The sequence below is a fragment of the Hydra vulgaris genome, chromosome 05 (genome assembly GCF_038396675.1).
Source record: "Hydra vulgaris chromosome 05, alternate assembly HydraT2T_AEP".
Taxonomy (NCBI): Eukaryota; Metazoa; Cnidaria; class Hydrozoa; order Anthoathecata; family Hydridae; genus Hydra; species Hydra vulgaris.
In genome coordinates this window covers 5,874,568-5,889,462 of record NC_088924.1, presented here as the reverse complement: position 1 = coordinate 5,889,462, position 14,895 = coordinate 5,874,568, and the positions used below count along the sequence as shown (strand labels likewise).

The following is a 14,895-nucleotide window of genomic DNA, read 5'->3' as shown; positions in this document are numbered from 1 at the left end:
AGCACAATAAAGAGATGCAACCTTAGCCGATATCTTGAAAAAGATTTAATAAATGGATTCCCATGCTGAAGCAGAACTGAGATCCTTTTCAATCTTAAACGCCCCTTCCGAGCAATTAGAGAGTGTTAGCTTTTTATAAAGACAAGATTAAATGGTAGCATCATCAGTAAACATTGCCACCTTAGATGTGAGAACTTATAGGAGAGTTTACTGTATATAAAGAAAAATTTGCTTTAAAAATAAATAAATAAATAATAAAATTAGTTGAGTAGTTCTCAAAAAATTTCAAAATTTCCACGGGTCATTATTTTTCCGAACAGTCTTTAAGATTAAACATTCGTTATTTTATTCAAACTCGCATCAAAAAAGTCAAAATGCAAACTAATGTGTCTTAATGTTTAAAAAAATCAAAAGATTTACTTTGGAATATAAAATGATGAAAGACAAAAAAACGGTGAATAAGAAGAGAGAATTTTTATTCTCCTAGATAAAAAAAAAAAATAATAAAAAAAAAAATTATTTAAATTAAAATAAAAAACTTTAATTAAACGAAGTACACTAAAATAAATATGAAAGAGAAATCAAAAATAAAAAAGAAGAAATCTGTAGTTATTTGTTTTTTTTAGATTCCAGACATAGCAGGTTTTTTATATATTATTTACAAGTGTTCATGTGAGTCTTCATTTACGATAATGACCAAACAATGCCCGATGTGAAACTAGTGCAACTGCATTAAATTATATACTATGATACCCAGTGATACAGTTTTGAAAATTTTAAATAAATAGAGTCAAAACTGATAAGTTTTGATGGAATTGACCCATTTAATTTAAAACATGTCGTAGAGGGTTTATTTCTTATTTTCAAATTGAGTTTGGACACTATATGCATCCTTTACTATTGGTCTGTTGCAAATATAACTTAAATTTATAAAGGTGGATCAAAACCTGACCCAGAAAACTATAGACCAGTATCCTATGGATTGGTAGTTTGCAAAATGATTGAAAAATTGGTCAAGATGTATTTTTGGAGAAATTAGTTTTAAATGTATTTCTGATAAATAAACTGGTTTCGTTCCAAATAAATCCTGCTTGGCAAACCTGATCTAGACTATTGACAACATTTGATATGAAACTGCAAAGAGTAAGTTCTTATGTGTAACATATCTTGACTTAGCAACAATTATTTATAAATAAGAACAAAAAAAATTATTAAACATGGAAGCATTAGGTTTAACTGGTAAAGTATATACTGGACTGGAAGTATATTTACAAATAGGAAACAAAAAGTTACTATTGGAACTTTGTTTAGGAATGGTTTACCAGTTTACCAATCTGTAACCAGTGGCGTTTTTTTAGGTTTGTTTTTGGGGTTTAATTTTGAAAATTGGATTTTTTTTCACCAGCAGGAAAACAAGATTCACTTAAGCACTGTAGCAAGTATTAAAAAGTGTTTTAGAGAAAAGATAGGTCTGAGGAAAGCTTTACTTAGACTGTGCCAGGAATAATAATAAAAAAAAAATAAAAGTTGTAAAAGAACTTAAGCGCGAGAAGACTTTAGCAAATAAATCTAGTATGATTTGTATATATAACAACCTGTTTTAATGAGATGTTAAAAAAAGGATGATCATCTAAGATTGTGTGGTCATTAAATTTAAGAGATGAATTAAAAAAAAATTTCAGATTGCTCTGCTTTTTCTTTAAGAGAGGTAATAAGATCAGCCAGTAAAAAGTAATAAGATTAATATGTATGATAAAGTTTATGTTATTTGGATCTGATGGTATTAGATATGTTCGTCGACCAAAAGGCCGTGGAAACGATTACCAGCTATCAACAGTAAAGCACGAAGATACTTTTTATTCAAAAGTTAAAGAAATTTCATTCAAAAGATATCTTAAGTTATGCGCAAAAGTAAAGGTTTCACATACACAAAATATTTTGTTAAGTGACGTGAGCATGCAGAAGACAAAAGTCTTATCACCAGCCCCGTTGTATCATTTACATATTAAACAAATAGTAAAACTTCATATAAAAAAACAAACTGCAACCTTAGTAAAAATACTTTTAAACAATGAATGTTAAATTTTTATTCTTTTTCTAAATAAATGTAAATATATATATACACATATATATACATACATATACATATATATATATAAACATACATATATATATATGTATGTTTATATACAGCATTGGACAAAACATTTGCAACCAACATCGAACAATGCTAAAAAGTGTTCCTAATTTTACATGTCTTAAAACGAAACGAACTATACTACCACAGCAAACAGTTCAGGAGTTTGGAGTCATAGCATGCCATGACATGAGCAATCAGCTAACAGGTGACAGCACGCAGGCAGAATTTTGTTGACAAGTGCCATTTTGCAGCGGACAAACAAGTGCAACTTTTTTGGTTTATTTCATTTTCTTAAGTCTGGTCCGTGTCAACGTCACGGAAGTTTTTTAATAATTAAAGGAAGTATCTAGAAGTTTCCAGCAGTTTCCAGAAGCGTGCAGAAGTTTCCAGAAGAAGCATCTGGAAGCATCCAGTAGCATCCAGAAATAATAATCCAGTGAAAAAATGGACTGTATCAAGACTATGTTCCAAATATGGTTCTACGGGGAAGTTGGCAGCAGATAACAAAGGTGGAAGACCGCGTTCCACCACTTCTAGAGAGGATTCTATGATCGTCAGATCCGTCAAGAAGGATCCCTGGATATCATCAGTCGAGATACAAAAGCAATTAAAGCTGCCTGCATCGGACCGAACAATCAGACGACGTGCTGTTGAAGCCGGATTGTTTTCTCGACGTCCTGCAAAGAAACCGCTGATTTCACTAAAAAACCAGAAGAAAAGACTCCTGTTTGCTACATCTCATATTGACTGGAATGAGCAGAAATGGCGACTGTCCTGTTCAGTGATGAATCGAAGTTCAACACCATTCGGAGCGATGGCATTTGCCGTGTACGTCGACCGGCCGGAAAACGTCTCGATTTACGTTACTGCCATAAGACCGTGAAGCATGGTGGAGGCAATGTAATAGTCTGGGGGTATTTTTCTCCTAACGGTCTAGGACCAATACATCGAAACGATGGAATAATGGGCTGCTTCATGTATAAAAATATCCTGAAAGATGTTATGCTACCTCATGCTAAATGAAATATGCCAATAAAATGGGTTTTTCAGCAAGACAACGATCCAAAACACACTGCAAAAGTAGTCAAGCAGTGGTTTCAAGACAACCACCTATCGGTGATGGATTGGCCGCCTCAATCTCCGGATCTCAACCCTATCGAGAACCTGTTGGAGATCGTCAACTGCAGAATTAATTGTGAAGGTGTTCGTATTAAGGATCAACTGTTTGAACAAATCCAAAAGGCCTAGGCAGCGAGTCCACAAAGTTTTATTGATCACCTGATCGAATCTATGCCTCGAAGATGCAAGGCTGTGATTGACAACAAAGGATTCGCCACGAAATATTGATAGCGAAATATAGCTTGGTCAACATTTTGTCGAGTTGCACTTGTTTTGTCGAGAAAGAAATCAACTTTTTTTAATACTTTTGATTAGTTTATTAATTTTCGTGTACAAATAATGAACTTTGTGATGAATAAAATTTGAAGAACTTTGTCTCTAAACAGTTACATAGCTATTTTTCTAAATTGAAAAAATGCAGCACTTTTATATAAAGAAACTAAATTAGCATTATTTGGTTGCACTCGTTTCGTCCGATACTGTATATATATACATATATATATATATATATATATATATATATATATATATATATATATATATATATATATATAAATATATATATATATATATATATATATATATATATAAATAAATATATGTATATATATACATATATATATGTATATTTATATGTATATATATATGTGTGTTTATATATATGTATATATGTATATGTATATATATATATACACATATATAACATATGTATATATATATATACATATATATAATACATACATATGTATGCTTTGCGTAATTAAATCTTGTGATATTCTTGTTTTGAAGATGAAAAATTTTTATCTTTTATTTTATACCAAATAATGCCTTTATAAAATTTATGGCTATTAAAATAGTTACAAAATAGCTTTGATATTTTTTAAAAATGAAATAAGGTTAGACACAACTGTATTAAACATTGACCTTTTTAAATGTAAATATTTAATTATTGACTTTCATCTGCTTCAGAAGAAAAATTTGATTTCTTTGAGTTTTTCATTGGCAAATCCTGCCAAAAGAAGGATTTGCCAATGAAAAGCTATAAGCTGGTTGATTTATTGAAGGTAGTAAACCTGTCGATTCAAACAAAAAAGTTATCTGATATCATATTTTATCTTTAGTTATAATATATTATAACTATATATATATATATATATATATATATATATATATATATATATATATATATATATATATATATATATATATATATATATATATATATATATATATATATATTTATATATATATTTATATATATATATTTTTATATATTTATATATATATTTTATATATTTATATATATATATTCATATATATATATTTATATATATATATTTATATATATATATATATATATATATATATATATTTTTTTTACAATTTGTAAAATTTTTTATCTTGATTCTTTGTTATAAACATCATTGGAAAAAGATATTTCAAATAAAAAAACTTTTATATTTCATCGAGAAGTTCAAAATATGTAACAATTAAGACGAGGGATTTGCAAAAATTAACAATAAATTAATAATTTTGAAAATATTCTTTTAAGCCACATTTGTTTACAAAAAGTGTGCACTTATTGGTAGGCTGGGTTCTAAAAAAACGCCAACAAGATAAACAATAGCGCTCTAAAACTGCCCGGACATTGTATTTTATAACTATGCTTTTCCTAAACATTTTGGAAGTTTTCTAGTCTCTACATATGAGAACACAAAAAACATTTAGATACGCTTTAATTGCAGGATTACTTTGCACAGAAATATTTTAAGTATTTTTATAAATAAGTAGAATAATAATAAATATAAATGTTTAAATCACATTATTTGCATTATTAATTAATTCACAATAAAATATTTTATTAAAATATTATTCAAACTAAAAAATACGTTTTTTTAATTTGAATAATACTTTAATTTTTGGCGTCCCCTATTATATGGGGCCCATAGACCATGGTCTTGTCGGGCCTATTGGGTAATCCAGCACTGTTAACATCGCTGCCTGCTCTTTTTCTTCTCGTAAGAAATGTTTCCAAACCGTAGAAATACATTTTTTTTGCCAGGTAAGTTGCTTTTAAAATTTTAAAAAAGTTACTGTTCTAATAACCAGCAGTTTTGTTTTAATTTTAACTGGTACTATAAAATAGTTAAATTAATATATATCAAATAAATAATCAAATTACGTCAAATTGAGATAAAAATTGTAAGAAACTTGAATAAATGCGACTAAGCATCAACAAATTTCAAGAATGTAATTGCAATCCAAATTCAGTTATGATAATAAATCAAGCCAATTATTCAAAAACATAATTAAAAGAATTTCGAGTTTTTATATTTTGAATTTCATTTCAATTGAAATTTTCAATAAGAAAATAGTCAAATCTCAACCAAAGAAATGTTAATTTAAAAATTTTAAACCAAAAACGATTTAAAAAAAATTCCGGGATTGGGTGCTTAATCCAGGGATTTCGGGGTTTTAAAAAATTGCTAAGTCCCGGGATTTCAAAATCCTGGGAACCCGTGATTCCTAACCCTAATGCTTATGTAAACTTTTTAAGCGACTTTTATTTCTTATTTTTATCTTTTCGAAAAGGTCGCATCTAAATTGTTCATTAGTTTTAAAAATCTTTCAGCAAAATGATTTTAAAAACTTCTTTATAAAAAAATTAATTCTAACAATTCTTTTAAATATAAAGTATTTATGAAATAAAGTATTTATGTTTCTTTATAACATGATCTAATAGTGATTGATTTACATCTTTTAAAATGAAAATCAGGTGATATGTTACACCACAAAAAATTAAACGACATATGGTAATCGAGGCCTACTAGACAAATCCATGTGTGTTTTTATGTCGTTCATGTTGAAAAATAATTTTTTTTAAAATTCTATAAACTTTTTTTTTTTTTTTTTTTTTTTTTTGCCGTTAAAAAAATATTTACAGTCGTAACTTATAAAAAAATAATTACATGACCGGGGCTAGAAGAAGACAAATTTAGTCTTATCATTAAGCCCCAGAAGTCTTATCATTATGCCCCAACTAGTCAACAGGTTTGCGAATATTGATATGGATTAATACGTAAGCAATTCTCAAAAAGTTTAAATGGAATCAAGTGCAAAAAGTGAAAAGAGAAAAATATGTATGCAGACGCGGGATGTGAACCCGGATCTCCTCGGCCGTGTGTAATGTCTTAACCTATTATGCTAAATAATCATATTCGAATATGAAGCTTAAAATATTTTGTATCTAAAATTTTAGAAGCTAATTCAAGTAAGATTTATCAAAAGAAATTCTTATCCAAAAAGTATTCCTTAAACTAGATATATGAGTGGTAATGTGGGGCTTAATTGTTCTTAATATGTATGTACGAAATATATATATGGACATGCGCAGTGGAATGCTAATACGAACAAATTTCTTAAGGAAAACAGGCATGTGTCATGGAGTGTACATGTATCTACTGCTTAAAAATAGGTGCTGGTTGCTGTGGATCACTCGCGCTCATGTTTTTGCTAGCAGTTTCAAAGATTAATTTAGCATGAGTTTTTGTAATCTTAGTTAAACATTTTTCATCACTGTGATTGCGAATTGAATGATATCTTCTGCATATGTTATCCATTTTATTAAAGTAAATATGAAGAATCAATAAAAATTCAATTTTGTAATTTTTCGCTAAATATGTACTTGAGTTTTCTCCACTTAAAATACAATGAAACGTATAGCGATAATAATATCACTCACATTAGTTGCACTTATTGTGTTCATCTGGTCGTTATAAACTTTAAAACAAAAAGAAAGCTATGTTGCATCACCGCGTGCACAAGAAATTTATAAAGTATCGCGCGACCAACTCGACAAAACTAATGGCGAAGTGACTTACTCAGAATATAAATTATTTCTGAATAGTGCGGACCTGTATTATATACGGACGCGCGACGTCTCTGGAAAGAAGAAAAACTATCGGTCGGCGAAATAGAAAAAATTATATAAAATAATCATATACAATGCGACTTCTTATATATGCATTAGTCGTGATTTTAGTTATACTCGTTATTTATATCATTTACCAACATTATTCGCGAAAACAAACAAAACAAATAAAAAAACGTCGTTCAACACTATCAGTCCCACGAAACATTTTCAACATCGGACGTAATGCTTACTCACAGTTTCGCCGTGAAATGTTCGATAGAGCGCGACAATTCCTCATGAAGCCGTAACCGATAACAATATTGGTTTTATCATTGATAATGCGGCAAAATTCGCGTTTGATGGTGGTCGTCTCATGAATGATGTCTTATTATCACATGGACATGGTTTGGCGTAAAAGCATACATTGGTCTTGCTGTTCAAAATACTGATGATCCACAAAATGCTGAGTGATATTGTTACGGTATGTTTGAGTTAGTGTGTTAGTAAATCTGCTAAAAAATTATACACAATTGATGCGCTAGTAAATCTGCAATCGTTATAAATTGATTTATTTTGATACTTTCGTCTAATATAAAAACATATTAGGCACATACAAAGACAGTTCTGTAGAAAATCTATTTTAAAATATTAGGTTTTAGAGTAAAAACTCGACTCGCTTTAAATATTTGGTAAGTTCTGCAGGCCTGAAATTGCGTAGACAAAGTTCATGCGGTTAGACTGGGTTATCGTATGTTATATTATTAATTTTAGGACGAAACCCGACTAAGTAATTAATATATTCTAAAGCTTCCTTGGCTTTTAGATTTGCGTTATCAAAGTCCATGCGGGTAAGTTATGGTATGTTTGAGTATATGTGACGGTATGTTTGAGTTCGTGCGTGAGTAAATATGCAATCGTTACAATTTAATTTATTATTATATTATGTTCGTTTAATATATAAACATATCTGGCACATATAAAGACAGTTCAGAAAACAATCTGCTTCAAAATTCTTGGTTTAAATATTTGGTAACTTCTGCAGGTGTGAATTTGCGTACTTCAAAGTGCGCAACCCTAACCCGGTTAAACAGGGTTAGGCTATAGATAAGTTATTAATTTTGAGACTTGCGTTAACGAAGTCCATGCGGTAATTTGAGTGTTATTGTTACGGTACGTTTGAATTAGCGTGTTAGTAAATCTGCTAAGAAATTATGAACAATTGATGCGCTAGAAAATCTGCAATCGTTATTAATTAATTAATAACGATTGCAGATAATAAACAATTAGTGTGCTAGTATAATCTGCAATCGTTATATATAAGTTCATGCGGTAAGTTAGTGATAATGTATAGAGAGCATTAGTATCTGCATCGCATTTAACAAATATTTCTAAAATAGTGAAATTACTCTATGTTCAGGCAATATGCAAAGGTGTTCTATCACGATTATCTGGTAAATTAACCATTGATGATATGTGGCTAAAGATAGTTTTTACTGTACATATTGATTTAACACTTAATCTTGCTAGTGTATGATATATCGTTTCATAACAAAAACTTTTAGTTGCAATAGATGCACCCATCGTTATAAGAAATTCTGCTGTTTAAAGTTTATTTTTTTCGATGGCAAACTGAAATCCTATCCATCCTCGAGCAGATTTACGTTGTACTTTAAAATCATTATGTATTCACGTAGTTTTAACTATTTCTGTGCAACCAAATTCACATGCACATCTAAATGCATTTACTCCATGTGTTGTTAATATAAACGGATTTGCATTAACTTTTATAAGATTTTCTATATTCGTATTCATTTGCCATTCTAAATGTTTTTTGTTAAACATTGTATGATGCATTAATGTTAGTCCATCACTATCCGTTTCGTCTATTAATGAAATATTTTTATCAATAAGTTCTTCAAAATCAAGTGAATGTTTGATCAATAAAAAATAAAAGAAACCACGTACTATGTCGTCTTGATTTTTTAATACTTGTTTGTACTCATTTTCAAGTATTCGATATCTGTTAATTATATCAATAGTAGCAGCCATTTTATACTTATATAATAAGTACAGATAATATTGATTTATAGATATTCAAATATAAGTGAATAGTTAAATTTACAACGTTAATATTTTATCAATTGTATTATGTGGATTAAATATTGCGGACATTATAGACCTAATTGAATTTTGTTAATTTGGCGAATAGTGGCATATTTTTTAATGCTCTGTGAATTATAGTGTGAAGGCCTGATGATATAGTAAGTTACAATTCTTGTAAGATAAGACGCCATCCGTCCGTGTAAAAAGAAGTTGAAATAAAACGTTTAAACCGAGGCGTCCGTGTAAAAAAAGTTGAAATAAAACGTTTAAACCGAGGTGTCCGAGGTGCAAGAGTGTTGAACCGAGAGGATTAAAGTGATGAACGAATGAAAAAAAAATGATATAGTAAGTTACAATTCTTGTAAGATCAGACGCCATCCGTCCGTGTAAAAAAAAAGTTGAAATAAAACGTTTAAACCGAGGTGTCCGAGATGCAAGAGTGTTGAACCGAGGGGATTAAAGTGATGAACGAAATAAAAAAAGAAAATTTCCCGGTCTCAAAGAAGGTGGCGCATGCGCATGCGCGCAGAAATAAAAGAACAGGTGTGTAAAAAAACTTTTATTTTAAAAAAACTGTTACAGTTAAAAATAGAGGTTACAATATCGATTTTTTTTCTTCTCTGAAAATGGGATAGTTTTTTTTGACAAAATTTTCAAACGTCATGTCTGGATCAAATCGTTTTCCAATGGTCACATAGTGATTATAAATGTTAAGTTCTTCAAAAAATGTTTTTTTATATTGTTCTGCAGACTTCAAGACAAATAGTAGTTCTTCAGCTGTTAATTCGATTGTGCTTTTAACAGTACAATTGTAATTTCCACACATTGAATTAGTTAGCTAATAAAAAAAAAATTAATTTATAAAAATAGTTTTACAAAAAAAATGACAATAAAAAAAGTACGATAAAAAAAGATTAAATTTTTCTATACGAAAATTATAATTTTATGTATTTGTTTATGGATATTTTTTTAATGTTTATATTGCGCAATTCAAATGGGGGTGCATCGCAAATCCATTGTTCTTGGTATGGGGGGGGGTGTCATATGACTCTTCTATTGTTTCTTTTTTTTTATTGTTTTTATTTTGTAATTCTTGCTTTAAACACTTCTCAAAGTCCAAGCCTTTATAAGGTTTTTTTAATTTTAACTTTGGTGATTGAAATTCGAACGAAGGAGCATTTAGATGCATCTCCCAGTTTTCTTCAACATTATTATTATTCATTTTTTATTTATATCTAAATAAAAAAAAGAAATGTTAGTATAAAGTGGTATAAAAAAAGAAAAAAAAATTAGGAATAAAAAAATAAGGAATAAAAAAATCACAAAAAACAAGATAAAGTACATATATATATATTTCTAAATAAGAAATGTTATTTATTCAAGCTACAGCTTTGGCATATGCCACATTTTTTCAAGCAAAAGTAAAGCTGGTTAATAGAGTTCGAATGTGATGAAGAATGTTTTTGGAGTTGGAAATAGTAGGAGTACATGGCTGTAAAAAAAAATAGAATTAATAAATTTGATGATAAAAAAAAGAAAAAAAATACAGAAAAAAAATATACCTTTCATTTGTTTTTTTACTTTTTTATTCGGCTTTCTGTTGCTGTAACCACTTTTCATTTTTTATTAGTTTGTCTATAAATATAAAATGTTATTTTTATAATGTACAAAATTATTTTCGCAAATATAATAATATTGATCTATTGCCCATTGAATGTATTTTCTAATACAATTATAAAAAAAATCAAGTTGTTCATTTTTAATATAATGATTATTATAGTGTGATCTAAACATGTCGTCTAATATAAATATAATTTTTCTTTGTAACCAAAAAAATAAATTATGATCGGTAAAAAAACTAAATTCATAAAAATAAAAAAAATCATCATCAGAACTGTTTTCATCATAACGAAAATATAAATCTCCAAGCTGATCTTTTAATATTTCAAATTCGATTTTAATTCTTCTAACAGCCAATTTTCTTTTACATAATTCTTTTAACGTTTTCAAGTCTCGTTCCATGTTATTTTTTGTTTCGGTAATAAACCAAGTAACTATGTGGATAATGTCGTATTCATAAATGCACTTACTTCTTTTCATTTTTTTATTTGTTAACAAAAAAAAAATTAAAAAAATTGATTTACAATTTGAGAATGAATAAAACAAGTTTCAATAGTATAAAAATATTGTTGTTGTGACCAAGTTATATATTCCATGATTAAACGATATATTTTTCGTATTAAATGTATTTCCAGTTGTTTACGTGGATCAGCAAAATAGGATATTTCTGTAAATAGTATATGAAATAATTTGTAAAGATATTCTCTTTGAAGATTAAAAAATAATAAACGATTATTAAAAATATTAAAAAAGGAGTCAAATTCAAAATCAACGATTGAATGAAAGCTGTAAAATACCAAACAAATATTATCTTTATTTTTCCATTTGCTATGTGGTAGTTTGGTTTTATCAAATTAAGAAATAATTTTCTTTTGCAACTGTTCAAATTCTAAATAAATTCGACGATAATCCAAAGTTCTTTTACATAAATCTTTCAAGCTAAGTTGTGATTGAATTTCACGGGTAAATCTGTTAAAGCGATCCAATCTAAAACTGTCGAAAATAAAAAGATAATAAGAAAAATGTCGTTCTTCTGGACTAAACCAGATGAGTGTTTGTTGTTCAAAGTTTTCAATATAAGAATAAATGTTTTCCAAATAATGAGATCTTTTTCTTGATTCTTTATCTATTTCTATAAACTTTTTTTCTCGTGCCATATGTTGATGAAGTTTTTGTAAAAAGTAACGAAGTGTAGCTTCTTTTTTTCCAAGTATATCTCCAATATTTCCCCAGTTGCTTCCCATTTTTTTGAATAGTTGTCTAAAAAAAAAAAAGTTTACAAATTGAGTTAAAACAATAAAAAAATTTTGGGAAAAAATTATCGTTTTACAAATAAAAAAACTATAATTTTTTCCTAAAAAAAAAGAGTTAAATGAATTCTGGTTCTTAGGCACATTCAGGTGCTTCAGCTGGTTCTGGCACAGGATTATAACAATGAAATAGTTCTTGTTGTTTCGCTTCTACAACCGCACTTGAATATACAGCGTTTGGTAGTAAATATACAGGTGGTAGATTTTTAACGATGCTTTCTTCATAAGTAGGAAGACGTGGTATTTTATTTTTGTATTTGTTTACAATTTGAATTACTTTACACATGTTGAGTAAAAATTCCAATTTACTTTCTAAGCTTTCATAAATATTTCCATTATAATCTTCTAAGGCATTATCTTTGATATACTCTACAAGATCGTATGCGTTTTTTAATTTTTGTTTGATACCATGTGCAATTATTAACACAAATCTAATACTTCTAACGTTTTCGAACGTGAGCTCATCAGTTATTTGTCTGAAAACTTCCACAGCATTCATTTTTTTTATTAGTTAATCTAAAAAAATTATAGTTAATAATGTTAGATAAAGTACAAAAAAACATTTAAAAAAATAGCAATAATAGGATAAATACATTTTTTTACATAAAATATATTATTGTATAGTAATCGTGATAAATAAATTATTTTTAATAATAAATTGTTTTAGTACTTCGTGTGAAATAAAATTGTTATAACCAACAGCTACATTATATTCAGTGGTAGTTTTATCAAATGAACTATCGTCTAAAAGTTGAAGATAATTATTGTTGGTGGTAGTACGAGTAAAAAATTGATCTTTATTTCTCAAGGTGATATTGACATTTTTGGTAAAAGGCCATTTTAAAGCATCGTCCAAGTCACCTCTTAATAATTGAAAGTAAATGGCTAGTTTGTTGATGTCGGTACTTCGAGTATAAACTTTTATACGATAACGGTAACCTTCTGATGTGTAAACTGGTTCTGTATAAAATGGTTCACCTGATAATAGCCTGAGATTCATTTGATCGAGTTTGATCAATTGCGTGTCTTTAAAAATGTGTTGTATAACCTTGTTTTCTTTAGGTTGTTGAATAGATTTTTTTAAAGCTAAGAATTCTGTGCTATTTTCTTCTGCGATATGATAAAGTTTTGTTATTTCTTGTTTGAGTTGTTCTGTATCTTGCTGATTTGCTAACATTTGCACAACATGTTGTCATAAAAGAGACTTTTTAATTCTGCCATTTCTTGGTTTATTTTTGCTAGGGTTTGATGAAGTTTGTCATTTTCTTCTTTTAGATTTTTAATTTCTTTTTCTTGAAGATTTTTCATTTTATTCATGATTTGATTCATATAAAGATTTAAATAATTTAAATTTTTATTTTTGTCTTGAATGATTTGGTTCAAATAACGATTTTGTTGTTCTTTATAATATCAAAAGCAGATGACAGAGTGTTCATATTCTTGATCATCGATTTTGGTACTACTAAAAAAACATATTTTTTGTATATCTAGATATTCATAATCGCATTCGTGGTTTAACAAATCTTGTACCTTTTTTTTACAGGTGAAACATTCGTGGGAGTATTGTTCTGTAGAACAATCTGTTTGATGTTGTAAAAGTTCTTCTGCACTAAATTCTTTGTCACAAAAACAGCAAGGATATCTGCCATTTTTTTATTAGTTGCTGAAAAAAAAACATTTATTTATATAAAAACTATAAAAAAAAATATACATGTCTTTTTTAACATTAAAGAATTAACAAATAAATAAAATGACTCAATAAAACAAATAAAAGAATAAAAATATAAACAAGATTCTGTTCTATATCTTTGAGATTTTCTTCTTGTTTAAATATATCGTCTTGTTTAAATATATCGCTGAAATTTACATTTTCAACTTCTTCAAATACCTCGCCAAAACCAGGAAACATGTCTTCAAAGTCATCATTATTATACATTTTTTAATTATTTGTCTAAAAAAAAAGATATATTTACAAATTAAAAAATTACAAATAAAGCTCTGGTAAGTTATCCATTTTATTAATAACGTCTAAAACGTATTGTTCCCAATCCATGTTATCTAAGATTTAATCCATTTCTTTTTTTTATTTCTTCCATATGTTTTTCCACTTCTTCTTCTATCATTTGTGATTTTAGCCCTTTAATATCATCTGTTTCTTCTTCATCCATTTCTTGAACTAATTGTTCTAAATATTTTTCATAATCTTCTTCTGTTAACTCTTCCATTTCCATAACTTCTTTCAAATCTTGTTCTTCTTCTTTTGATAATAATAACTCGTGATAGCATATAGTTTCTTCATTAATATTTTCTCCATAACTAAGAGAAAAAAAGTAAAAATGTATAAAAAAAATATTAAAAAAATTTAAAAAAAAGAAAAAAAAATACTTACTATTCACATTTTTTGACATAAAGCATTTTTTTTTAATATATTAGTTTTGCTAAAAAAACAAAAAAAAAGTTACAAAAAAACTATTGTAATATAATATTTTGTATTATTAACATACATTTATTTATATTATTTAAAAGTTCTTGATTGTCACTTGAAAGATCCATTTTCCAAGACCATAGTGAATCGGATAAAATACGTGCTGCTTGTATTTCTGTACCCTGTTTTTGATAAATTAAATTTAACAATCTATGAATTCTTCATTGCTGTCTTGATAGTCTTGCTGAATACATATAATTTCTCT

General features: G+C 27.8%; 1 protein-coding gene across 1 annotated transcript; it reads right to left on the bottom strand.

Annotated features, from left to right (window-relative positions):
• Window positions 1-12,818: 12,818 nt before the first annotated feature.
• On the bottom strand, window positions 12,819-13,382 carry LOC136080137 (TNF receptor-associated factor 5-like). The gene has a single exon (XM_065796747.1). It carries the CDS (start codon window positions 13,380-13,382, stop codon window positions 12,819-12,821), a length of 564 nt encoding a protein of 187 aa, XP_065652819.1.
• Window positions 13,383-14,895: the final 1,513 nt, after the last annotated feature.

Coding starts and splice junctions, on each gene's coding strand:
- LOC136080137 (XM_065796747.1), bottom strand. CDS start 13,382: ATGTTAGCAAATCAGCAAGATACAGAACAACTCAAACAAGAAATAACA.